This window comes from Notothenia rossii (genome assembly GCF_949606895.1).
Source record: "Notothenia rossii genome assembly, chromosome: 4".
In the NCBI taxonomy this organism is placed as follows: domain Eukaryota; kingdom Metazoa; phylum Chordata; class Actinopteri; order Perciformes; family Nototheniidae; genus Notothenia; species Notothenia rossii.
In genome coordinates, this window is record NC_136902.1 from 34,990,121 (window position 1) to 35,018,059 (window position 27,939).

The 27,939-nt window shown below is 42.7% G+C and overlaps 1 protein-coding gene and 2 long non-coding RNA genes across 3 annotated transcripts in view; all 3 read left to right on the top strand.

Moving 5' to 3' along the window:
• Positions 1-27,939, top strand: part of LOC307036937 — a 304,273-nt gene that overhangs the window by 120,308 nt on the left and 156,026 nt on the right. The window lies entirely within an intron of this gene.
• LOC307036931 lies at positions 12,704-27,443 on the top strand. Its single transcript, XR_013807527.1, has 3 exons — positions 12,704-12,794; positions 14,759-14,819; positions 26,222-27,443. It is a non-coding gene; the product is annotated as an uncharacterized lncRNA (long non-coding RNA).
• Positions 18,288-23,189, top strand: LOC307038200 (uncharacterized protein). The gene is made up of 2 exons (XM_079679522.1): positions 18,288-20,603; positions 20,962-23,189. The coding sequence occupies exons 1-2, from the start codon at positions 20,207-20,209 to the stop codon at positions 23,037-23,039; spliced, it is 2,475 nt and encodes an 824-aa protein (XP_079535648.1). The 5' UTR covers positions 18,288-20,206; the 3' UTR covers positions 23,040-23,189.

A 27,939-nucleotide genomic window follows, 5' to 3' on the forward strand; every position in this document is an offset into this window, starting at 1 on the left:
CACCTTACGCTCGCTGATGTAAACCGCAATGTGGCTGGGCACAGAATTTTTAAATTACTCCAACACCATCAACTCACATAATGTGACATACGTATCCACTTTCAAAGAGTTACACCACCTACCAAAAGAGGTAACCAGATCCCTGGCAAACTCAACATGTGTCTGCCTGTCAGACATCTCCCAGGACCGAAACCTCTGTCGATAAGCCTCAGGGACCAACTCGTAAGCCTTCAACATGGCAGTTTTAACCATTTGATACACTTTGCTGTCCGCCACCGTTAAAGCAGAATAAGCTTCCTGGGCCCTACCTGTTAGCACACACTGCAGCAATAAGGTGCTATTAGCCACACGCTCAAACAAGGAGAAAAATGTATCTGGATCTCGTTCATTAAACTGAGGCACAACCCACAGATTACCGGCAACGTCAAATGGAGTAGCTCTACCAGGGAAATTATAGGCCTGACCTGCAGCCCCAGCAGGTAAACCCAACCTCCGCTCCTCTAACTCAAGCCTTTTAATTTCTACCTGCAACATTAACAGTCTCTCTCTCTGTTCAAAAGTCAGGTCTGTATCACGGTAGCCAGACATGTTGACACTGTCTCGGCCAGGATCAACAGTATCCTTCCCCCCTTTGAAAACACCTAACTCGAACAGATTTGCTCTAACAATCCCTCTTATGTTTTCCTTCATCCTCTTATCCCCAACATCCAAGCGGAAATGTTCAGCAACACAGATCAGCTGCTCACGTGAGAAGCCCTCCAGTAGCTCCTCTGTAGGTGCTCTCACAAAATCCTCCACACTCTCCATCATGACAACCTTTGTGTGGCACACTCACGCTACTACACAGCCTACACGCTACCGCGGCCTGTCCCTCTAACTGCCTCACAGTAACTGGCTAAACTCCCCGCTAGTCTTCAGGTGCTAGTTATGGCGGGTACTTACGCACTAAATACCGTAAGCTCGGCGAAGCGACCGAAAAAACCGGCAACTCCACCCGCAGCCTCGGCGTGCTCCCGAGCTAATAGCTCCAACCAAGGGAGACCGTATTAGACCTAACAGGAACAATACCAACGGTACGTGACTGCCGTGAATAAAATAATCTGTGTGCCACCTTTACTGTCGTTTACAATTAAACAGTTACCCCTGTCAAGACTACTCCCAAACAACCAGCTGTGCGCCCCATCACGGCCCACTGCTCGTAACACGCTACACCTGTGTGATAAGTTCCTCTCTGTTCACAACACAACAACTCCATTTTCAAAAAGTACCTCAGAAACGACCAGGTTCAACCACGAGCCCCCATATGTTAAAACCCGGCTCGTGGGCTGTAACATAAAGCAGGGAGGCGAGACGAGAGGTAAGAATTTACGTTTATTTGTTAAACACATCAACTAAATGGACACCAGCAACAGGTCCCCGAAGCTGGCGCAGAGAGAGTGCCCAGAGGAGTGAGACAGACGTAACCGGCTGGGCTCCTTCTATATCCTGTTTCATCAGGTGTAGCTCATCCGGCAGGTGCGCCTCATCAGACAGCTGCAGCTGGAACCTGTAATCACACACAAAACACACACACAACCAGACGACACCCCACGTGGTGTGGAGGGGTTGTCACAATAGACAGACAGAAACAGGAAACTACGGCAAGCATTTATGGACACCCAGTGCAAAACCCAAAACCCTTTGCAGGCCCTCTTAAAAAGGGGCAGCACACTCCCCACTTGGTATAATGTACAATACCACAAAGTCCCTTTTGAGAAGGAGAACAACTTCAGAGACTGGTGTTGAATACACCCTGGGAGAACCTTCTTTAATCACCCCAGTACTTCCACTTTACGGACCAGGAAAGGTATTTACTATAAGTCCAGTAGGCTACTCGTTCTACTGTGTCATCATTAACGTCAAAGAGTTCAAAAAACTTTGTTTTTGCCAAAGACTTATTGCTCTGCTCATCTAGGACAACATATATTTTGACAGCTCTCTCTCTCTGGCCTGCTGGATACACTCTGACTAGACAAATCTTGGTGCATGATCTTGGCCTTACTTCAGTCCCACAGATGTCAGTGCATTTTGACGTGACAGCAAAAGGAGGAGATTTGTCTTGCTCCCCGCCTTGATATCTTGAGGTTACGGCGGCCCCTGTTGTCCATGGAGCCGATCCTGGATGTAGTGCAGTAGGGTGGCGGTCACTGTTGCACTCTCTGCACTGAACCTTTTTGTCACAGTTTTTGACTTGATGGCTGGTTGATGCACAACACATAAAGCAAATGTTTGAATCCTTAAGATAGGCTTTACTCTCATCCAGAGATGTATACTTGAAACCACGGCAATTCCTGAGAGGGTGTGGTTTGTGGTGGAGTGGACATTGCTAATCTGGGTCGACAGCTCTTTTTGCTGCTGAGCTTTCATAGCTGTTATCAAAGTCTGCTGAGACCTCTGTCCTCCTTACAGAGACTGGCGTTCTCATGTTGGGTTTGAAAGGCTCCTCAATCTTGCTTATACTCGGACCACCTGTGAGCTGGGCAAGGCTTGGATCATTGAGTATCTTTGCCTGGTCAAAAAAATACTTTGCAAAGATGAAGAATGGTGGATACGATACTCTGTGTGTTTCTTTGTAACGTGATGCTAGAGAGACCCACTTGTCATGGAGGGAATATGTCAGCTTTTGTACGATGGGAGTGATGCCACGGGATGTATCTAGGTAGCTCAGACCAGATAGAAATCCATCTGCCTTGGCGGCTTCAAGCTCCAGAAGAATGTCTCCCAGCTCCCTCAACTTTTGATTTTCTCCGTTGTTGATTTTTGGGAAATCATCGACTTGTTTGAGGAGTGCATTTTCTATTGCTTCAGGTGACCCATAACAATCTTCCAACCTTTGCCATAGCATATTGACACCTGCTGCCGCATTATGGATGTGAACCGATCTGATTCTCTTTGCATGTTCAGAGAATTTCGGTCCAAGCCATTTACACAGGATGTCGAGCTCTTCTCTTGATGACAGGTTCAAGCCTTTTGTGGAACTGAGGAATGATGCTTTCCGGGCCCAATAGTTTTCCGGCTGGTCATCAAGCTGCAATAGCCCGGAGCTAACCATTCCCCTTAAATACTTTGCCAAATCTGCTGTAGCTGATGAACAAGACTCATTGGCTCTGGGTGAAACATCTGCATGTGGCTGAGCAGGTTGATGGACATAACTGGATGGTCTTGCTGAGTGTGACTGCTCATGATGGCTATAGATGTTTCGGGATGGACCTTCAGCAGGGCTATATATCTGGCTGGCATCTCGCTCCTGATTGTGTGCATGTTGAGCAGGAAATTTAGGAAATCCACCTTCAATTAACTCACGTGGCTGTACAGCACCTCTTCCATAGCCTTTTGCTTGCTCAACATCGTCCATTGCGTGCTGGCACCCTGGTGTGGGTATGGGTTGTTGTGGCTTTGAGTCTTGGTGAGAGTCAGGCGCTGGATTCCCTTTTTACCACTTAGTGTACGCACTCTTTGGGCTTGCACGATCTGGATCTCCATATGCACCCTCAGCAGCTGCTTCGAGAACTTCAGCTTCAGCGATGGCAACTGCAGCAGCACTTTCTAGCCGCAATGTGTTGAGACTAGCTTTAAGCTCAGCTTTCTTTTGAATCATGTCAGCTTCTCTTTGTGCAAAAGAGGCCTGGACACGTGCAGCCTCTGCTTTTGCACGAGCTCTAGCTGCCATGGTGTTGACTGAGGACATGCGGCTTGAGCGTGAGGTGATGGAGCATTGTGATCGTGTTTCCCACTCATCCTTGTTGTCTGCCATCATGTAGACTGTAGCTTTGATGACAGAAGAATGCGGTTGTTTCTACTGGTATCCCATCTTCTGTGGCAAATCCTACAGGGATGGTTGTCTTTTTACTATTCTGCCCTTGCAAGAATATTTTGGAATTGCAGGCTTGGCAGATAGCTTAACACGATCAGGAATAAACACCCAGGAAACAGCAGGTCAGTTTAGGATGTTTACTGATTAATTTCCATTTCCATTTTTGTAAAACTGAAATGAACAAAATACACAGTCACGAGACGTTGTCACATTAAGCACTAAATACAGATAAACAAGACTAAACAGCAGAGTACCTTTTAGCATAAACGCTACAAACATTTAAACTGCTGCTCACCGGCTAACAAGTTTAGCATCATTCATTTTTCTATATGTTTGCATATAATCAATTTAAATATGCAACTAAATATACACAGACAATATATGGAATGGTACTTACAGACAGGAACAGGAAACTACGGCAAGTATTTATGGACACCCAGTGCAAAACCCAAAACCCTTTGCAGGCCCTCTTAAAGGGGCAGCACATATATATACTGTATATATACACATATGTTGTGTGTGAACGGGACATAAGTGGTTCACAACAGAGCCGGCCAGCTAACCAATCAGAGCAGACTGAGCTCTGGTTTCAGACAGAGGGTGAAAAGAGGTGCTGCAGCACAGGCAGTATGAAAAAAATAAAGAGCTTTTTGAACATCAAAGCATGTCACAGTAGAAGCACTATATAGCACATTATTTCTTCTCTAAAAAGGGTTAAAATGTCAACATGCTTTTGTAGCACACTTAGAACGTTGACGAATGTCTTAGAAACGCAGGCTCTCAAATGTTACAATTCTTTTGAATATTTTTTTTAATTGTGCGCAGGAACTGCAGTATTAATACATTTCCTTTAACATTTCAGTTCAACTTAACAAAGTCCATTCAGGAGTGAACCTTTGCAAAGCTCAGTATAAAAGCCTTGCACCTCAACCCTTTTTGTCGCCAAATCAATACAAGCAATCATGTTAGATATTTAACCCTTGAACTCTCATCACCATGCTCTCACACACACACAGTCAATTAATGTCAACCTATGTAGACCCGCCCTGCGAATATTGTGCGGATGGGCTTTACCTCACTGTAATGTCATGGAATTAACACACTGAGCATAATCCTCCTTTAACCTTTTGATATAAATGACAAAGGTAGATAATAGGAGGGGGAAGGGGGAGTTTGAAATTAAGGGAGGACACAAAGAACCAGAGATTGAGAGAGTAGGCTGTTGTAAAGATGTTTTCATGTCTCAAAATGTTTCAATGTTTGTCCTAATGATTTCTTTTGATCAATCAATATCAAAACCCATTGGCTACAGTAGGACAACAATAATCCTATGGGGGCAAAGGACTATATTTCTTGGGTTCTAGTTTAGCTAGCGGATATCAGGGCGATGACTTCCCTTTCTTTAAGCCATTCATTGTCCACAGTCCGATTAGAAACTTGAGACAATAACCCTAACCCTAATATCATACATTGTAATCCGACGGACCTTACACAAACCTTTTTCCAAATCTTAGTAGTGAGCTCAGGCCAAAATATCCTAACACTCCACAATAGGTCCTCAATGTCATAAAAAACTGAGATTGGTCCCTCGAAATAATAAAATCTATTATTTAAGAGTCTGTGTATGGGAGAAACATTACCAAGCCTTGATACCAACAAGATCACAAAAAAAAAGCAGAAGCCTGGAAAACTGAAAAAGACAAACAAATCAAATTTGGATTGAAGAGTACAAAGCATATACATCTCTTATCAGGATACAATGTAAAAGTTGAAAGGAATCCAATGTTTGCGGTTGTATGTGTCTGTGTGTGTAAAGCAGTGGTTCTCAAACTTTTTCAAGCTCCCCCGGGAAGATTTTTAAAGATTGAATTTAAAGCATCAATCTTTGGCACTTTGAGAGCAAAATGAAGAGATCTATGGATACATCTCTCAACACCCATGTGAAACAGAACTGTAAACAGATTTACTATTTCTTTATGGATATTTTACAAATCACCCTTTTAAATGTTATTCTTTTTTTACTGTCATAATAATATTTCATTCCTGTTATTAATTTATTCTCTTTTTTTTTATAACTATAATGATCATATAAACGTCTGCCTCGGAAATAATTGTTTACATTAATGGTGACCAAAACATTTGAGACCCACTGAGATAACACTGAGAGAGTCCTTTAGCTCACTGAGGCTCTCAGTCTGACAGGAGAGGACTCTCCTCCACTTTGTTGTTGAAAGAACTCCTTATATCCATTAGCGTAGCTCGCTAGCACCAGAAGCTAACAACTACGATCTCCGGTACTGGTGCGCTCTCGCTCTCTCTCTCGCTCGCGCACACACACACAAAATGGCTCGTTACACACACACACACACACACACACACACACACACACACACACACACACACACACACACACACACACACACACACACACACACACACACACACACAGAGACCCCGACGTAATAGTACTGTATCATATTATTTTCAAATCAATAATTTTTCAAAATATTATTATTATTATTTTTTTTAATTACCATTTTTCCACCTGGTCTCTCGCGCCCCCCCCCTGTCATGCCTCTGCACCCCCCTGGGGGTGTGAACAATTGGAATGTGTTTTAACATAAATTGCATTCATTTAATTTCTCATGTTCAAGTTTTTGCTATTTTTCTATTTCCCGGTCCAGTGATGATTCTGTCTCTTGATATTGCTTGGACCTTTGATTTGTTTATTGCCTACTTCCAGCATTTATTTTATCAGATTTGTGCAGATGGCATGTCATTCAATTTATATCGTAAAATGTGCATATAAGCACACAGGCTAAAGTGACACACCAAAACAGAAACCCTGGGTCAGCCGAGGACAGCATATCTTTGGGCGCTTCCGCGTGTGCGTGCGTGCATTCACACCAAGCGGCAAACTCTGGGGAAGAGCCGGGACGCCAATATGGAAGTGTTATACAATACTCCCGTGATTGGTGGTAAACAAAACTGATACCAGGGTCAAAGTTCCGTTAAGCAAGCTGTTGAGCATCGCAGTTGGCAACAATCAAGGTCAGGGCCGTGGGAAGTAGGGGTGCTGAGGCTGCTGCAGCACCCCCTGGTGGAGGACAGGGGATCTGCAATTCCACAAGAGTAAATACAAAGATAATACAAATATAATTAAAAAAAAAAATTCAGCCTTGATGTAACAACATTCATAATTAAGTAAAGTAAGTAACACCCTTTTCACCCCGGTTACATTTTCCATTTGCCCTGTACGATGGGCGCTGTAAGTGATGAAAGTGGGGGATGTTGGCTTATCAGGCGCCCGCAGCTCACAGCCAAAGTGAGAGTGAGAGAGAGAGAGAGAGAGAGAGAGAGATAGATAGATAGAGAGAGGGGGTGCACCGGTACCGGCGGGGATTGTTGTTAGCTTCTGCTGCGCTAACGTATATAAGAAGCTGTTTCTACAATAATGTGGAGGGAGAGTTCTGTCCTGTCTGAGATGCTCAGTGAGGTAAAGGACACTGAGGGTTTAGATAGCTCACTTTAGTCTAAGTTATCTCAGTGGTTCTCAAACGTTTTGATCACAATTTATGTAAACAGATATTTCCAAGGCACACCTTTATAATTATTAGGATAAATAAAAACAGGTTTGAAATCAGTCCAATGTATACTATAGGACAGTAAACTAAAAATATCGTTTAAAACTGGAGAGATTTAAAAATATGCATAAATAAATAAATGTTAACTGGTCAAATAAGATATAAATGAACAACAAAAATAAAATACGCTAGCCTACATTTATTTGTTATTGGCTATGGTAGGTTATTGGAAATGTTCACATACTTATTTGATTAATAAAAGGTAAACCGATCTTTTTCATATGGGTGTTTGGAGTTGTACCCCCTAGATCAGTCTCTAGTAATTGGGCGCTCAAAGTGCACCAGATTGAAGCATTTTACTTTGAAATGTTAACAAAAAAACGTCCCGGGGGGGCACCCCCGGACCCCCCTAGCCTAGAGGATGTGAAGTCCACCCTCCAATTAAAACATGTTCATGCAATACTAAATACATTTGAAGCCTTTTTATGTAAGCTGTCCACCATGTCAATACATTTCTCTTTTTGTAGTGTATTGGTGATAGAGGTTTTTCATTGCCAGCTAAAATCTTGCCTAGGGCAGCAAATTGGTCTGAACCGTCCCTGGTGTCATCCCTACAGCACCCCCCATTTGAAACATATTCCCACGGCTATGATCAAGGTATAAGAGCAATGAACTGTGCTAGAATGTGAAATTAGGTATCTGCAATCAAGCATTGTCCTTCCCCACTTCCACGTAGCTCCATGAACGCAGCATAGTATTGGCTTGATTTTTGTGATAAGAATCAGAATACCTTTATTAGTCCCACATGGGATACATTTACATTGTTACAGCAGAGAAGAGCCAAATACAGCTTAATGCTACCTAAAGCATGCATACAAAAAGCATTAAAGATTAAAAAAAGAAATTATATATTATTTTAAAGTTACACATTCTACATAATACACACCCTGTAACAGTTCTGTGGATTTAGCAGCAACGTTTTTAATGGCATATATACACTGGCGGCACATATCAGACCCGGGCCGGGGGGCGGGGCCATATAACCGGGCCCTTTAAACCCAATAAAGCTTGACAAAAATATCGGGAGTCCGGGGTGGTAATCTGACGCTCGTGCGTAAAAAGTCGCTCAGTCAGTAAGATTACAATTTAAAACAATGTTTGAAAGAAAAGTAACTAAAGAAAAGGTGTAATATTTAAGATTTCGTTTCTGCAAAGGGTATAGAAACGAAATATATATCAGAGATAATAATGATATAACATGACATAAAGTCCAACAAACCACAAGGACAACGAAAACATAGCCTAATAAAATGACTACATTTCTGACACACCATTCACCATGGACAGCCAGCCGCCACCATGAGAGCACAGCAGTGTAAAATTGGCACGGCGGCCCATACATTCACGTACAAGTAGGCTACTGTACAAATTAAATTTGAAGTGTACTCACCACTACTTGAAGGGCACTCGGCGAGCCTTGCGCTCCGCGAACTCGTCCACAATCCGCTGTATGTCCAATTTCTTGGCTCGGTCACTTTCGATGGACAGCAAGGCCAGTCCACTCAGTCTCTCCTGTCCTATCGTGCTCCTCAAATAGTTTTTGATGAGTTTTAATTTGGAGAAAGAGCGCTCGGCGGTTGCCACGGTGACAGGAAGAGTCAGAAATAAGATGAAGGCTGTGCAAACCTCACTGAATGTAGATGTTACTGCTGGGTTGTAAACAATGAGCATTTTTACCAGATCCGCGACAGATTTTAGTTTTTGTATTTGGTCCCTGAAACAGGTTCTGAAAGAAAGCAGCTGGCCAGGGAAGCTGGCGGCGATGTCCCGACTGTAGTGCTCTCTAAGCTGCTGGGCAGCTTGGTGTAAATCCTCATCCTTTGCTTGTAGTAGTGTGTTGGGGTGAATTGCCTCAAACATGTTCACAGTTGCATTTAAGATGGTGAATCTTTGGGACAGTTGCTGGATGATTATATCGAGACATGCATTGAAAACAGTCAACCGAAAGTTGCTCTCTGCGTCAGTGAGGCGGCTGTCTTCAGAAAGTTCATCAAAGTGTCTCTTAACTTTCCTGGCCCTGGTTGTTTCAAACTGTGTTTGACTTCCCCATTTAGTAGCCAGGGCAAGAGTGGCAGACTTCGCCTCATCAAATTGTCCCCTATACTCCACCAAAACACTGATGGCATTTTGCAGTAGAGTAGATGCTTTGAGAATATCCGCGTCTTCTGCTTGCAGTAAATGTGAAGCACAATTTATGCTTTCCAAAATCTTGGTCTGCATGTTGACCAAAAATAGAAAGCTAAATTTGCTTATGGCATTCTTGAGTGCACTTGCTTCATTGCGCTCATCCTTTTTGTCCCTGGTAAGGGATATTTTGACGAGGGCTTTTATAATGTCTCCATATCTGTGCCTTAACGCAACAAGTGCATCATGGCGAGATGACCAGCAAGTGGGACATAAGCGTTTTAATGTGATAGTTCTGCTCTCTGGCGTCATTAACTCACTGAGCAATGCCCATCGTATGATACTGTGACCAACAAAGTTGTAGAGCGTCTCTACAGTGTCATAGAACTGCTTCACTCCAGGGACATTTTTAACAGAGTCGTTGAGTGCTAGGTTGAGATTATGAGCAGCGCAATGAACATAGTGGGCAAGGGGCTCATTCTCGGCTATTCTTGCTTGCACGCCACTCATATTAGCCGCCCCATCATAGCCCTGTCCGCGACATTTAGACAGATCTAATCCGTTTTTCTCTATAGAACCAAGGATTTTGTTTTCAAGCTCTGAAACTGATGAACCTTCAGTCACTTCAAAACCCAAAAAGACTTCATTGATCTGTATATCTGTTGCAATATCCATGTCGTTCTTAACAACAGTTATGTAGCGGTAAACCTGACTCAACTGGTCTATCTTTGACACATCTTGCGTTGTGTCCATGATGACGGAATAAAATGGGGCTTCGTTTATTTCATCAATGATGTCAGCTTTCACACGTTGAGATAATATGTAAATAATCTCATCTTGAATCTGGTGACTGAGGTATTTCACTGACCCTTCTGGTCGGTTGATTAGCTCTTTCAAAACAGGGTCGTAGCGAGCCAATAATTCTATTATTGACAAAAAGTTGCCAGCTTTTCCCTGACCTAGAACCTCTCGATGGCCCCTGAATGCCAAGTTGCTTGAAGCTAGAGTGAGAGTTACATTAACAATGCGCTCCACAACCTGTCTCCAAAATTAGGCGGCATTACGCACATTCCTCTCCATGGCAGCGTCTATTGTGCCGTTGGTTTTCCACTGCTCATATACTACGCATGCACCAAGGTGTATTTGAGTGGATTCATGCCTCTCAATTTTAGTAGAAAGATGTTTCCAGTCTTTTATTCCGTTTACCCATGCATTGTTGTAGAACGGTGCCTTTCGGTTGGCAAAAAGCCAGCAAGGCTCACAGTAGCAGCAGTCCAATTTTGGGGAATAGCACATCCAGCTACGTGGAAATGTCATCCCAAATTTAGTGGTGGAGGTGTAATAGCTTTCTGAATAGCAACGGTTATCCTTGTCTTTGGGAAATGGACCTTTGGGTTTGCATGGGCCAATTTTAAGGATATATCTTTTGATATTGGCATCCTCAATGTTTTCAAAATAGTTTGCCAGATCAGTCGGAAAACGCTCCAGAGGATAATTGCAGGACACATCATGATCCGTGGTCTGAGTTTCACCCGTAGGAGTAGCGTGAGGAGGAGACCTGTTGCTGCTTTCCTTCCCAGTGTCCGGTACTTCTTCACCTTGCGGCGCAGCAGGTAAGGAGCCGGAGGGGGAGGGGTGCGGCTGGTCAAGCGTCAGGCCTGGCTCTCCTCTAGACGAGCAGCTAGCAGCTGCTGAGTCGTCCCTATTATTATTATTATTATTATTATTATTATTATTATTATTATCATCATCACTACAGCCGAGAGACAGAAAAGGAAATAAGCTAGGCGGCCGAGCTACACGAAGTAACAACAACCATGATATCAACATTTACCACAAACTCACATTTTCTTGCTGACAGACGTGTGTGTCCGTGATTGTAGCCTACCTGTAAATCTGGCTAACCCCCACTAACGTTGTTGGCGGGCTGGGGCTCGGGGATGAAACACGGCTGGCAGTGGCAACAACTTCAGGTTGATCTCCCGCAGGAGGAGGAGTAGGGCGAAAAAAATATCCATCTAGCTTGGACAATTCGGCTTTTCCTTGGTCCTTTTTTATCTTTTTCTTTGCGTTTTGTAGCTCCACTTTTGTGTTTATAACTGCTCATGCTTAGGCAGTGCTCTGTTGAATGACAAGTGATTGATGATGACGTTGACGTTCATTTACGTATGATGTTGATGGACGGCTGTTGATGACGATTTTACCCAAAATACATTTGGAGACAATAGAAGGGATTCACTTGCAATTTTTCATGTTTTAATGTTAAATGTGAGTGTGAAAATAGCAGCACAAGTTCAACTCATATTATAGGCTACAATGCTTTATACCTAATATGACCACGAACGTCAGTGCACTCAGTGGCGCGAGGCAGCAGGGCTCGCCGGCGAATATCTCGGGGGCGGAGCCTGCTGCCTCGGCGACGGGCCCCCATTGGGTCCCGACCATTCCGGGCCCGGGGAGCCCTGCCCCTACAGCCCCCCCTGAAGCTCCGCCCCTGCATATATATATACGTATATTGCACATATTGCAAATAGTTGGCATTTATCAACAATAGGTGTTATAGTCTGTGTTGTTTTGTGCGGGGTCTACTAGGGGCTGTGCTGGTTGTATAGTCTGACCGCCGCAGGAAGGAAGGACCTGCGGTATCTCTCCGTGAGACAGTGGAGGGTGGCGTCAGGTCCACCAGAACAACCTGCTGGCTCGTTGCGGATACGTAATTTCAAATTCTAGCACAGTTTATTGTGCTTATACCTTGATTGTAATCTAACATGTTCAGTAAGTATAATGGACAAAAGGAGTGCAAATACAATTTATTGAAATGTATTTATTGAAGTTGTAAACCTATTAAATGTACACTGTAAACAAATATTTGGGATTTTAGTTCCTTTAACTCATTTATGTGAGTCAGGTCACCTACATTTGGCCAAAAAGTTGAGACAACTAGAAACGTCAAATTTTAATCCATTCAACTTGTCTGTGAAATTAAAATAGTACACTCAATTCAGAATGATGAGTTTGCTCAGCTTTTGCACATGCTCAGAACACTGCCCCTGCAAAATTGCGTGTGTCAACCCTTGCATCCAGCATCCTCCCTCACCTCATGGAAAGAATTGTAAACTGAGCCTGCGCTGTGCGGTGGAAACATGGGTGGAAATTGTGAAGAATTACAAAAGGTGAGTTAATAATTGCTTTTTTCCGAGTTTAATGTTCAAATTGACCTATATGTATGTATAACCTTTATTAGAGGCTAAACCTAACAAACCACGGTGGCTGTTTTCCCCCTCTTAGTTAGTGTAGCTAGCTAGCGTTAGCTAGCAAGTGAATTCCGTCGTTGCAAGAGCGAAAATGTGCATGGGGGTTTCAGAATTGTGTTGTTTCCTGGGATATATTCAAGATTCAAAATCTGTATTGGCCATGTACATGCTTCACACATACTAGGAATTTGTATAGGGCAGCAGTGTTGCCAACTTGGCGACTTTGTCGTTAAATTCGGCGGCTTTCCAAACCCTCCGGCTACTTATTTTTGTCAAAAGCGACTAACGACTAATCCAACGACTTGTAATGATGTTATTAGGGACTTTTCTGGTGTTTGGAGACTCACGTATTGTTCTGCAGTAAACGAGCTGCCGTGAGCCCCTCAGCCCTCCCATAGTACTCGCAGGCGCACAGACTCACAGTTGCCTCCCGCAGCAGCTCAGCTGCAGTCAGAGCAGAGAGGAGACAGCCACGCTCTCTCGCGTCGAGACAGCTTCAGTCACTTAATCACCTCGTCCACTGTGTGTGTGCCTCTCTGTGACAAGCTAAACATCCACGTAGGTCATCATGTCACAGTCTAAACTGTATTCACAAAAGTACAGAAATGAGTGGGAATCAAACCCTGAGTTTAAAGGATGGTTGAAGCCATTTATTGGAGATGATGGGCATACTATAGCCTACTGCCTTTATTGTAAGGGATATTTCAACTAAAAACTGTTAAAACTATTTCTACTTTTTCTAATAGAGACATTTCTGATCTACTGTTGTCTGGATTTACTCGAGTTACATGATATGCAAATTAGGCGATGATGTCATTTAGGGACTTCTGGCGACTTTTCGGACAGCCAATAGCTACTTTCCTTACTATGGAGTTGGCAACACTGTAGGGCAGGGCTTCTCAACCTTTTTCAGCTTGCCAGGTACTTTCAAAATGACCAACGGTTAACTGGGTGGGGGGGTTGCGGGGGTGCTAGGGCGTTTACTTGGGATGCTCCTATCAAACAAAACAACATAATTATTACATTCAAACTAACTACGTAGATGAAGTAAATAATTCAAAAGTTTAGATTCACTTTGGATAATAACCCGGGAGAAACGGAGGCTCTCTTTTCCTCTCTCCCCTCTCTCTCCTGACAGCCGGTCAGTTTCAGACTCATGCAGTTCGACAATCCGGTAATGATTATTCTTCACCCGACAGTGAAGAATAAACATATTTATAACTAGTTTAGCTTGTTCCAGAGGTACATAAAATAGTTAAGTGTGTTAGGTCTAACATGGAAGTGTGTGTGTGTTGCTCCGCTCAACGGTCCCTCACAACGGGAGGAGCTGCTGCGGTGACCACGTAGAGCTGCGTGTCTCCGTCACCTCTGACTTTCTGCTTCACACACGTTGCATATAGCTATTTTATTGTCTTATCAGGACACCTTGAAAAACTGCCAGACCGGTGAAGCCATTTTGGTGAGCTTGTTTTGCCGCGCGTTATTGCCCTGCATAGGCTTCTCTCCCCATGACAATGATTATGAACCATTATTACCATTATCCAGGGGCTATATGAACACTCCTGTGCCCGGCCTGGAGCATCCCTGACTGGGTCCTATTTAATGACACTTCCCCCCACCCTTTAAAAGTGCCTTTCCCCTATTGAATCACAGTATTTTCACACCCCAGCCCAAGCCCAGCACCTGGGCTGCTGCAGGCAGGGGGCCTGCTGGAAGTCCCAGGGCTTTTGGGAATTGAGACACCCCAACCAACTAACATTACAGTAACATGGTCACATCTCCTCAACCCCAATTCAGCTAGCAATAGGGGAACACACAGGCAATTAATTTCAGTGCTTTCTCTGTGTGCACTAATGTTAAACCATCTTGACTTTTTTTCACAGGAAGTGTGAAAGGGAGAGGAGCATTCCATTGCAGGACTAGGCAATCCTATGAAGTGGAAATGTAAGTTCTGCACGTTTTCTTCATGAATTTCATCTGTTGCCATTAGGGCGTAGATATGCTCTACCTGCTCTTAAGACTAAGCGCTTTTCAAAGTCATTCATCCCCTCTGCACTCAAACTTATAAATTCTTGATTTACTACTTATCGTGTAAATTGGAATGATCCACATCTCTGCCCCCGGGTGTATCTATCTGTGTGTTTTCTTCCTGTATGTTCCTCCCTGTACATGACGTACAGATGTAGCACTCCAGATAGGACTCACATGGGTTTGTCCCAGTCAAAAACCCAGCGGATGCCAGTGGCTCGGGGTGTTGCCAAATTCCTAGAGGGCGTTGCCAAATTTCTCCATTTGTTCAATTACAGGATTTAACCATGAGGTGGCGCTTCACAAATACACAAAGACAACTGGGTATTGTAGAACTTAGTCTGTTTGCAATGTTTGCAGCTCTGTAGTTGTGTTTGCTGAATACTGTAGCATTTAATCACTTATTTGTTATGGTTTTCACAGGCTACTATAATGAAAAAATATCAATATTTTAGATCAAATAAAGTATATAGTTTGCTTTATGCAGTATATTTTTTGTAATATTGTTGGGGTGTTTTTACACAGGAGTGAGAGTGAAAAACAGGATAGAACAGATTAATAAAATCAAAAATAAGATGAGCGATACAAATAATAATAATGAGAAACTATAAAATAAGAAATGTATAAAACTCAAATGTAATTATCATATCATATATTCTAATGTATTGTATTATTAAGTAATATCATACATTAACCCCATTATAGCAGATGCCACATTGAATGGATGAACACATTTATGCATCAATAAGTACAACAGAGTATTTCTAAATACAAGTTGTAACAATACTTATATGTATGTAATATTAACCCTTTGGAGTTCAGATCAGATCACATGACCTGTTCAAGCCAGTGCCGCATAAAAACAACAGTCAGGACAACATTGCCCTGTGTTTCTGTCGAAAGTACTGGCTTGAAAGATTTGCCAGTCTTTGTTTCATGCAAAAAGACCCAGTAAACAAGAAGATACGATGATATAAAGTTAATACATTTCAAAAGTATGAGAAATGGAAGCACATATTTTAATATCTTCGCCGTATTTTATCATTTTACGAAACGGAAAATACTGGAAACTGTCGATCCTGCTCAACAGGATGTATTTACCAGGGAAGGGGTGAGGTAATCAGGTAAACGGAGTGATACGAAGCGAGACGAAAAGAGACGAAGAGGGACGGCGGGAACCGAAGAGAGACGGCAGGAAATGGAGAGAGACGAAGATATACATATTATTGTACATAATGATTAATTTCAGATGATAATACTTTTCAGGGTTAGGTCCAGTCTGACAGCGCTTAGCTCTCTGCTGCAGAGAAGATCACTGCTCTAAACAAAGTCAAAAATCCTACATCCAAACGGAATAAATATAATAAATTATTATTAATAGGTTAAGTCTTGTTCATTGTTTTTCACTTTTATTAAATGTTTGATATTTCCGGTGGAAATGGTGGACTATCGGACAGCACACATTCATATATTGTCACTCACACATTCATGCATTTTGTTCTCATATTCATATATTTTAATGCTCATATTTATACATTTTGCTCTCATGCAGATTCATTCAATGTTTACATTTAATATTAAACGTAATATATGCATGTCTGAAGACAACATATATATGCAAGAGAAGAATGACTTATTATATTTACAGCTCTTAATAACATTCATTTTTTGGACTCAATGTGTGTCTTTGCCGGGGGGGAGAGCTGTGGAATGCGACCATCCCCCTTGGGGGAATTCCTCCACACATTCCGATGGCCAATTCGTTTTAAACAAAGAGTTCACATCAACATGGAGGGTGGGGGGCTGGTGAACGGTCTGGTCATTTGTTTGTTCCACAATGTTTATCATCATGAAATTAATATCTATATATTTTATACTATACTTGCACTGCTTCCCGTTTTCATACTTTAGATATCTTAGCATGTTCATACACACTGTTCATACTGCTCACAGGCTGCTGTGTATATCTAGTGTATTCATACCCCTCACTGTTTGTTCATCATTCAATTAATTATATTCTAATTCTCTTTTATTCTGTAGATTGTGTACATTACTTTTCACTTTACTGCTTGTTACACTCCTGGTTAGAAGCTAAACTGCATTTCGTTGTCTCAGTACCTGTAATCTGCAATAACAATAAAGTTGAATCTAATCTTGAGCAGGAACAAATGTAATTACTTAGTACATATCTGACATTAACGATTAAACACATGTGCGCATTCTATTTATGCAAACCGAGTCAAGCCGACTCCGGAGGTGGCGGCATGCACCTTAATGTTATTTGCAATCCGCCAATAAACCGAGAGAAGAAGAAGAAGCCGACTCGGAGCTGTCCAACTTCAGGCGGTCTTTTTGAGACCTCCCCCGGCTGCGATCGGCTATTCTCGTCTACTTTCGAGGCGAGCCGCAACGCGTCTCAAACAAGCCTAGTGTCTGTCCACACGAGACAGCTCCGTTTAGCTCCAACCGCTGGAGAAGCTGCAGTACATATGCAGGAGCCTGTACGTGGCGCTGTAACTTCTTCCACAAAAGCAGCGAAGAAGCATGGTTCTCATGGTTGCCCTTCTGTTTATTCTCCGCGGTGGGGGCAGAGGGAACCGAGCAGAGTTTTTCGCCAGTCAACGTGTATTAAAGTTGAAATCTTCCGGACAAAATTATAAAAGTGCCGGTCAAAGGTGTTCTTTGTTATTTATTGAGCTTTAACACAAATGAATAACGACTCTATATAATATAATAAAACACACGGAGCCTCTCTTTTTCCTCCCTCTCTTCGGACAGCGTCAGTGTCTGTCTCATGCAGCAGCTGATCCAGTAATGAGTGACCCGGCCGAAAGTAAAAATAAACATATTTGTAACTAGGTTTAGGTAGTTTGAGAGGTAATTAAAATAGCTAAGGGTGATGATCTGACTTGAAGTGTGTGTTTTGCTCCGTTCACCGCTGCATCACAGCGGGAGGAGCTGCAGGTGAGCAGAGCTGCGTGTCTCCGTCCTGTCAGATTAGACTTCACTCGCGTTTATGTCCATATCGAGAGAAAGATAAATAATCTGAATTCAGTGTGCAGTTTACTTTGACGCGGGGGTGAGCAGCAGAGGTGGGGAGAGGCGGGGCTATTGCCTCATCATTATCAGAAAATGATTGTATAGGGCTTACACACGGAGCCGTTGGACCCTCCAGAGCGATGCGTATGTCGTTCTATCCACCTTGGGACCCGTTATCGTTTCCGCAGTTGTTTACTGTCATATTCGGTCGTCCTAGTGTGGCAGAACGGTCTATATGACACTAAACAGTAACGCAAACGACCGTGTTCATCCTCGTGGGGCCGGGGCCTTAATGTGCCGCCACCTCCAGAGTCGGCTTGACTCGGTTTAAAGAATGCACACACAGAGCTGCCAACATACACGATTTTGGCGTAGCAGATACGATTTCCAGGCCCTAATTACGCCGCTACGCTTGACTTGAATATCCTACGCATTACCTAACAAATCGAAAAATGAATCGGTGAGCTGGCAGCCTCGTGCATGTGTTGACATCCAACCAGCACTAAAGCTCACATATAAGCCGTTTTATGATTCGTCCCTTGCGTTGGCAAAGAGCCAATAGGATCGGCTGTACTTCTTTTTTGTAATGCCCTCACTACTGTTACCAGGATGCTATGCTGTTTTGGCTCCCGCTGTTGATGAAGAATTCTATTCATGTAGACCAGTGCCGTGCGGTGAGGTTCGTAGCTGGCTTTCAGAGTCAGATAGGCCTATGTGAAAAATATGTGAAGTCAATAGAGTATATTAAAACATACCCGTACTTTTTGGACTATAAGCCGCGCCTTTTTTCCCATTTTTCGACGCTGCGGCTTATGTAACGGTGCGGCTAATCTATGGATTTTTACAGCTAACGGCCAACACCTTTAACTCTATGGGCTCTATGGCCGGTCCGCGGACCCCCACCTTTAAGCGGCGGGTTCCAGCAGGAAAAGCTGGAGGTCGGAAAAGAGTGAGACAGGTAGCGCGCAAAAGTAAAAGTGGAACCGAGAGTGGTACGAGAGACAGAACGAGAGCAAGACAGACAGACATTACGAGAGCGAGACAGTTTGTCCCCATACCACTGGTTGAAAACCGCTGCTCTAGATCACTGCCGGTACGTGCGCTGGGAGCGCACCGTTTAATTTTGAAAGTTGAAAAGTTTGTGTGTCTGAAACACTATGTGATACAGTACAGTTTACACAGCACAGTACATGTTCTGTAGCTACTATTGCAATAAATGCTAACACTTGAATACGTTATGCAAATATGCAACTTGTTTGTTGAAATGTTAATAAATGGGAGCTTCCTCAAACAGCCATCTCTTTCCCGACAATCCCCTCTGTGCACGAACCCTTACATATGGTAATTAAACATTAAAACACCTGCGGCAGATTCATCGGGGTAAATCATTATGGTTACATACTGTTACATATATATATCGGGGTAAAACCATCAAGCATCTTTGTAACAGAGCAGGGAGGCATTATACAGGAGGGGATATTTCCTCACTAGCATCTTTGTTACAGAGCAGGGAGGCATTATACAGGAGGTGCTAATTTCTCACTAGCTCCGCTAGCCTTTCTCTTAAATTCAACGGCGCGTGCCGTCTAACATAGACAATCACACTGTGACTGGTCGATCGAGTTATCTTCTGTCCCGTCGTATGAAACAAGCATTTTAGCTCAAGCAATGATCTCAGTAAATCGGGACGTGAAGTGATTAATGGAGTCTAGTGTCCAGGCTTTCGCACGCCCTCCTCATTGAGACAGAGATAGCCTACTGTTTGCCTCCCCTCTGCTTTTTCACCGCGGGTTTATGTCAGATCAGCAAGACTACAACACATAGGCCTACCTAAAATACATTACCTACTCAATGGATAGAAAGGACATAATACGAGTGTCTACAAACATTTCACAGACAATGAGAGAAAAAGGCATGCGTTTAATCCAGTTTGTGAGGGATTGCTCAATCTGACGTGAGGCGCCGCTCTTTGCTGCCTTACCCCGCTTGTCTCCTCTCTGTTTGAACCATAGACTGGTTTGAACAGGTCACGAGCAAATTCAGCTATTTTGGTTATAAAATTATTTAAGATAATTGGAATCATACAAAAATTACATTTATAGCACAGATAAGTAGAAAATATTAATATCTGTTTTATTTCATTATATAATTTAACATATGTGTTGTGTTTTTATTATCTTAATTTCTAATGGACCAATGATAATTCGTGAATACACTATGCCCGCGAAATCGCGGAGCGAGCTGTCAGTTGAAGTCTATCAAAAATGGATGGTGAACGTACTTGTCCTCCGCCGAAAAAGCGGCGAATTTCTGAACAGCGCTTCAAGCTAGAATATAACGCAGAATGGCCGACCATCACCCGGTCGAAGCTGGACGACTTCCACGCTTACTGTATGTTGTGTAAGGCAGATTTTAGCGTGAGGCATGGGGGCCGACACGACGTTGAAAAGCACACCAGGACTGCTAAACACACGTCATACAAGGCGGCAGTGGAAGCTACAAGGCCCATCGCGGGCTTCTTTACGGTTGACAGTGACACCAGTGTCATAAATGCCGAAGTGCTCGCTGTGGACTTTCTGGTGGAACACAACATCCCGATCGCGGTGGCCGACCACATCGGGCCACTGGTGAAAAAGATGTTTCCGGACTCGAAAATCGCTGGTAAGGCTCAAATGACAAATAGCCTCAATTCATCTCAAGCATTCATAGGCATAGATTTATATCTGTATACTGTCACAATACACTCTACAATCTGTACAGACTAGCCTATATAAAACAGTTACAGTACTGCCCTGGTTGATAATCTGATTTAAATCTTGCAAATTAATGATTGCTAATTTATACTGATACTGTATCATTCTGATAAACATTTTTCATTTTATGTAAAGGTGAAAAAAAAATAGCCTAGGCCAACTTACTCTACAGAGGATTAATATCATGATTGTAATTCTGCAATTCTGTGTAATCTAGAGTATAATCATGATAATACAATTCAATATTTTTGTGATTGCAATTGCAGGAAAGTATGGGTCTGGTCGCACAAAGAGCAGCGCCATTGTTGGAGCCCTTGCCAAGGAGGATGCGTCTGTGATCACGGAGGCAATGAGGACAGCTCCATACTCCCTAGCCACGGATGGGAGCACTGACTATGGAGACTGTAAGCTGTATCCTCTTGTTGTGAAGTACTTTGATCGAGGACTTGGGCGTGTTCTGACAGTACTGCTATCTTTGCCAGAGTGTCATGAGGCATCTACTGGGCAGAACATATTCAAACTCATTGACAATGAACTTGAGAAACGTAGCATATCCTGGGACAACTGCATGAGTTTTGGGGCAGATAATGCCATGGTGATGCAGGGACTCAAAGCTGGCACGGCAGGCTACATCAACAAAAAAAACAGTGCAGTATATGTGCTGGGATGCCCGTGCCATCTAATTCATCTAGCTGCAGAAAAAGCTGCTGCTCAGCTTCCAGTGTCCATTGAAGAGCTGCTGGTGGACATATACTTCTACCTAGACAAATCCAGCAAGAGGAAACAGGGACTGAAGAAATTTCAGGATCTGTGTGGAGTGGAAATGAGAAAGATTGTTAAACATGTAAGTACGAGGTGGCTCTCTTTAGATAAATGCATCGCCAGGTTGTTGCAGCAGTGGCCTGCATTGCTGCAATACTTTGAGTCAGAACAGTCTGGGCACAGCAGCAAGAACAAATCCACGCAGAGCAGCAGCAAGGACAAGACCACGCAGAGCAGCAGCAAGGACAAGACCACTCACAGTGTTAGCAAGGACAAGTCCACGCAGAGCAGCAGCAAGGACAAGTCCACCCACAGTGTTAGCAAGGACACATCAACCCACAGTAACGGCAGCAAGGACAATTCTCAGTTTGATTTGGCAGGCTATCTCTTTCGCCAACAAAACCTAGCCAAATTCAGTCAGGGAAAGAAAACACCAGCAGCTGCAACCACACAGCCCAAGACTGCAACGGCAAAGCCCAACACATCTAGCGCTGCACCCACTCGGCCCAAGACATCTAGCACTGCACCCACTCAGCCCAAGACATCTAGCACTGCACCCACTCAGCCCAAGACATCTAGCACTGCACCCACTCAGCCCAAGACATCTAGCACTGCACCCACTCAGCCCAAGACATCTAGCACTGCACCCACTCAGCCCAAGACAGGGGCACAACAGAGAGTGCAGAGGGCATGTCAACATCTGCAGGACCCAACATTCCATCTTTACTGCTACTTTCTGAGTGCGGTCCTGCCGATATTTGATGAGGCCAACACTCTGCTGCAGCTAGACAAACCCTGCATACAAGTACTACACAGGACTTTGACCACACAGCTGAAGAATCTCTTGAACCGATTTGTGAAGCCTCAGGTGATTAATGCAGCTGCTAAGGTTCACCAGGTACCATTTAGGGAACCAAGCAACCAGAAGAGCAATGAGACCTTGTTCATTGGGCAAAACACCAGAGACTTCATAGCAGATCACCCTGAGCTTGAGGAGCTGCAGCTGGCCCAGGTCTTCAGCGCTGTGCGGGCATTCTACATGAAGGCTGTTGAGTACATGGTGAAGAAGTTTCCCTATGATGACCCAGTGTTACGGAATGCTTCTGTGGCTGACATGTCTGCACGGGACAGCGCAGAGTTCAATTCTGTGAGGTACTTCACAGGCAGATTCCCCTGCTTGAAGATGAATGCTGAGGAGATGGACAAGCTTGAGGGTCAATTCATGACCTACCAAACCGATGCTCTGCCAGAAAGCATCACCAGCTGTGACAGACCAGACACACAGTGGCACCTGATGAGTCAGCTGAAGGATGGAAATGGCCATCTCAAGTACCCTTTACTCTGCAAGGTAATGCTGGCTATCCTCTGCATCTTCCATTCCAATGCAGACTGCGAACGCATCTTCAGTCTTGTCACAAAAAACAGAACGGAGTTCAGACCTAGTATGGGAATGGAGACCCTGAGTAACCTCATTACCCACAAACAATTCATGGTGGCAAAGGGGTCTGTCTGCTACAAGCAGGCGTACTCCAAGACAACTCTTGCCAAGGCCAAGTCAGCAACCTATGACCATCTAAAGTGAGAGGTTGATCAGATGGTCATGTCACAGCCAAAGGTTCCCTTGAGTTGAACTCTGTTCTAAAAAAGGCTGTGTACAGGTTTTTCATGTGTTATTGTTCAGTATTGTTTCATGATGAATTCTGTTCGGTTAATAAAAATATTTTTTTGTGTATGTTGGTGTTTAATTGTGTGCAACAGTACAGGGAAAAGGAGAAATTATACACAAAAAATTTACTTTGCAGAAAAACATGTCCTAATATGACCTAGATTGCATCTCAGAGCATGTAAAGTCTCTGGCTTCTGATAAGATAAGATAAGATAACTTTTATTAATCCTGTAAGGGAATTGCACATGTTATAGCAGCAGGGTGATAGGAAAAGGAATAGGGAACTATATATACATACAATTTACAGTAAAATAGAAACAGTTGAATACAAAAGATAAATAGAAATAAGTAAAGTAAAAATGAAATAAGGGGGCATTCTGGGGGCTTCGGCGGACCTCGGACCCCCCGCCGGAAAAAAAATTGCCTTCCTCCGCTCGGCATGCTACTACTTTCTATAACACAATGTTGGCAGCTCTGCACACATGTGTTTAATCTTTAATGTCAGATATGTACTAAGTAAATAAATGTGTTCCTGCTCAAGTTTAGATTCAACTTTATTGTTATTGCAACGAAAGAAATGAGACAACGAAATGCAGTTTAGCTTCTAACCAGGGGTGCATCACGCAGCGAAAAGTAATGTGCACAACAGTAAACAATTATCACAGTAAATTATGTGGATTAAACCACATTCATTTTGTTAGAAAGAAACAAAATATGATTTTGTTTGAATGATTACATGTCATCGGGCACCTTCAAGTTAAACAAGGTTCACACGTTAATGTGCCGCCACCTCCGGAGTCGGCTTGACTCGGTTTAAAGAATGCACAAATGTGTTTAATCGTTAATGTCAGATATGTACTAAATACATTTGTTTCTGCTCAAGCTTAGATTCAACTTTATTGTTATTGCAACGAACGAAATGAGACAACGAAATGCAGTTTAGCTTCTAACCAGGGGTGCGAAAAGTAATGTGCACAACAGTAAACAATTATCACAGTAAATTATGTGGATTAAACCACATTCATTTCATTAAAATTAAATTAAATGTAGGCTAGTGCATGCATTTCAACTCGCGAACACATGATACATTAAATCAGGGCTATTCAACTACACATTCAATTGGGCCAGATCTTATAACTACACAATTCAGCTGGGCCAGACATTCAGCGGCCTGTAAAAAGCGGGTAGTGACACATTTTAAACCAACACATATTACTGCATTGAAAAACATGCAATTTTTATTCATTGTTCATATAAATTTTTTTTTGTTTTGCATTAATTTAACAGAATCTGAAAAAAAAGTGCACAGTTGTAGCATTACATTTGTTTGCTTTAGAAGTCAAATATTCAGGTTATTTTTTTTTTAACCAGGCACATCACAAAGTGCATTTAATGAATACAATAATAGCAGTCTTAATAAATGTCCTCACATACAAAAAAAACAGCTAAAGAGCTCCAATGCAACACAAAGAGGTAGTACTGTAGCAATACTATTTTTTCACTTTTCAAGTAATAACAAAAAAATCATACGTTTTGGTCACATTTGACCCAGACATATTACAAAGTGCATCTAAATGAATACAGAAAGAACTGTCAAACCCTTCAGTGCACAAACCCATAACAAGGGATACGGGTAACTATATGAATGAATACTACACTACACGTCAACTATAGTAAACTAGGTGCTTACTATCACCTTATTTGTGATTTGTCATCGCTGACTTTCTCAATGGGAGAAGGGAAATTTTTTGTTTTGAACAAGAGCAGTGATGTTTGGCTCATAGGATGTCAATGCAATCCTAAGACATTGGTGAAGAGTGCTGTCAGTCAGGGAGCAGCGAGTGCTACTTTTGATTGAGTTCATGTGTGAAAAGCTTGATTCACATGTGTATGTTGATCCAAACATACTGAGCACACAGATCGCTACTTTCTGAACGTTAGGGAACTGCTGTTTTTTGACATCACTCCAAAACTTTGCTGGCCCGTTGGTGCGCTGCATGTCAATAAGTTCCAGTGTATATTTCCCCTTGTCGATGCAGGGGAGGGGACCACTTCCTTTGCTCTGGTTGATACGTCCCCCTCTATTGCAACAGTGAAGGGGTCTCTGGCAAAGCCCATCATCACCTCTGTGGGCAGAGCAAGTCCATCCAATCGACCGGCAAAGTTCTCTTTCAACCTCGCAATGAAATCTGTCATCACATCCGTGATTTGTGCCGGAGATGTGATGTGTTTGGGGAGCGTCGGAAAATGCAGCATCCGACCCGTGCTCAAGTCGGTCGCGAAAAGGTCCAGCTTGACCTGGATCTGCTCCACAAGATCAATGACCGTTTTGTCTCTGTTTACGCTTCAGAATTGAGAGAGACATGTTTTAGAGTTGCTATCATAGGACCACCGTTACTAGCACCACTAGATGCACTTTCAAAAAACGTGCTGCGTTGTGGTTTGGTGGTTTCTATGCAATGCAGAGTGTTGCGTTCATGGTCTGTACTAGTGTAGGAGTTTGGCTACGAGAGGCTGGGCCACTCGGGAGTTGGTTCTGGGCCGCATCTGGCCCGCGAGCCGCCAGTTGAATAGGCCTGCATTAAATGATCGTGAGGATGATGATTGAAAATCGTTTGTTTGAGCCGGGCTGCATTTCCTGATCTAAAAACATAGCGATGGTTTTGTACTTAAGTCTACGTGAATTAAACAACATTATTTTGTTAAATAAAAACATGGTGATGTTTAGTAAATAATTACATGTCTCTTATTTAACACAGAATATGATCCTATCCATGACATATCTTAACAAATATCCACTGTATCAGATACCTGCAATCTATCAGCTGTTTATTTCACATGAGTTCCAGTGTGGCAGCTTTCAATCACGGCTCCCCCTGGTGGATTCATGATCCATTGCAGCTGGTTTCATTATAATTAAATGTATTTATCAAGGGGGCGTATCAAGTCCTGCGGGGGGTTTTCCTTTTCAGCAGGGACCCGCACGGGTAGGCGTCCGAAACGAAGCGCTACATCTCTAAGCTGTTCACAACCAATTGCCCCTCGCGGGATTAATAATGTTGTTGATTAGTTATTCAATGTTTTCTGATATAATTCAGGCCACTGACTCAGAGGAGGCGGCAGCTGTAAACGGAGTGGATGTTGGCGTACCGATCGTCACAGAAGAACGGGAGCCGGCAGCCCTACCAAAGAATATTGCGGATGTTGCTGTGATCCTGGAGGGGCGCATTGTTTTGCGCAAGCTTCGAGATGTACCAACCGGCTTTGCTGTGCTAATAGGCATACTTTACAGCCTCAAACTTGATTATCCTAAGGGACTGAAATATACCTTTGAGGTCATTCAGAAGGTAATCATGGACATTGGTGGAGGCACCTGCTCTGCTCGGGCTCATGGACTTCAAAACAAATTGCTTCAGTACACAATATACTGTAGAGATGTGCTGAGAGATGTGGTTCCCTACCTTGTCTGGGTTCCACCTTAAGGTTCTTTGATGTGGTTATTATTGTTTATTATTATATTATTATTGATGTGCTCCACAACTCCAAGGCAGCCAGCAAGACTTGTTCCATTCCTTGTTCTGTTACAGCTAAACTGCGTTACAAATGTTTTAACAATTTCCTTTTCAACAGGGTGCTGGATTTTCCCTCTGTTGTTAATTTTGGAATTATATGTTAGCTTGTTATTTTATGAAACGATAATATATAATATATCTGTCAAGTGCCACAGTGACGCGTCCTAAAACGCGGAAGTAAGCTGCGCATGGGTTCCTTCGACAAAAACCAATGCAATTTCTCCGTAGGATTTTGTAAAATAGCTGGAAATAAGGTCTGTGGTTGACACACATTTAAGAGACGGATCACGTTTTGTTCAGCCGGATAATATCACATGTCTACCCTATTTTTATAATTTTATAATCATAAATCTAATCGATAGATTTATGATCGATAGATTTATAGATCATATGGAGAAATTGCATTGGTTTTTGTTGAAGGAACCAGAAGGAGTTTACTTCTGGGTTTTAGGACGCGTCACTGTGGCACTCTATAGCAACATGTTTATACAGATTTGGTTAAAGGCACAACTTTTCATTGTTTAACCATGTAAATATTACAATACAATATCTGTTTGCTGAACTGTAGCATGTTTTTAAGTTTGGCTTGTTTGCGGTTGGATAGATGTTTCAAAGAAAGGCGTTGCCTTTAAACATATATTACTTGAGGCATAGTTCGATGTAATATTAATAATGTGCAGCTGATGTTCCGCCTTGAGCTACTGCAAGGTTACTACATTCTGAATAAATTTATGTTTTTGATTGTTAATTGTTTCAGAAATTCACTTCACCGGTTAGAAAATGTTGGATTCGGTAGCCACAGCAATTGTTAATTCAAAAAAGTTGTCTGAATTTAAGATTGCTAGACCAGACAACTTTCTATGTTCACTGAACATAAAGTCAAGTTTAAACAACTTTAATAACTTTGTTGGTACTGCTAAGTCTAATAAGTTGATGAGACTTAGGGTAATTAGTTCATTCAGTGTTTTATTGACTACACAGTTTGTCAATTGAACTAATTATTCTAAGTTTGAGACACTTAAGGGTGAGTTGAGATAATTTGAGAAAAGTTGTTGATGCAACAAAAATATTTGTTAATTTGACTAAAAAAAAGAAGTTCACCGAATGGTTTACTTGCTTTATTTAGAGTCCTGTGAACTTGGTTTTTTAAGTTGGAGAAACGTAATTGAGAGTTGAAATTACTTGATATCCTTTCCTGGCTAAACTTAATTGTAAGTTCCCTAATCAAAGTTTTAAGGCAACGG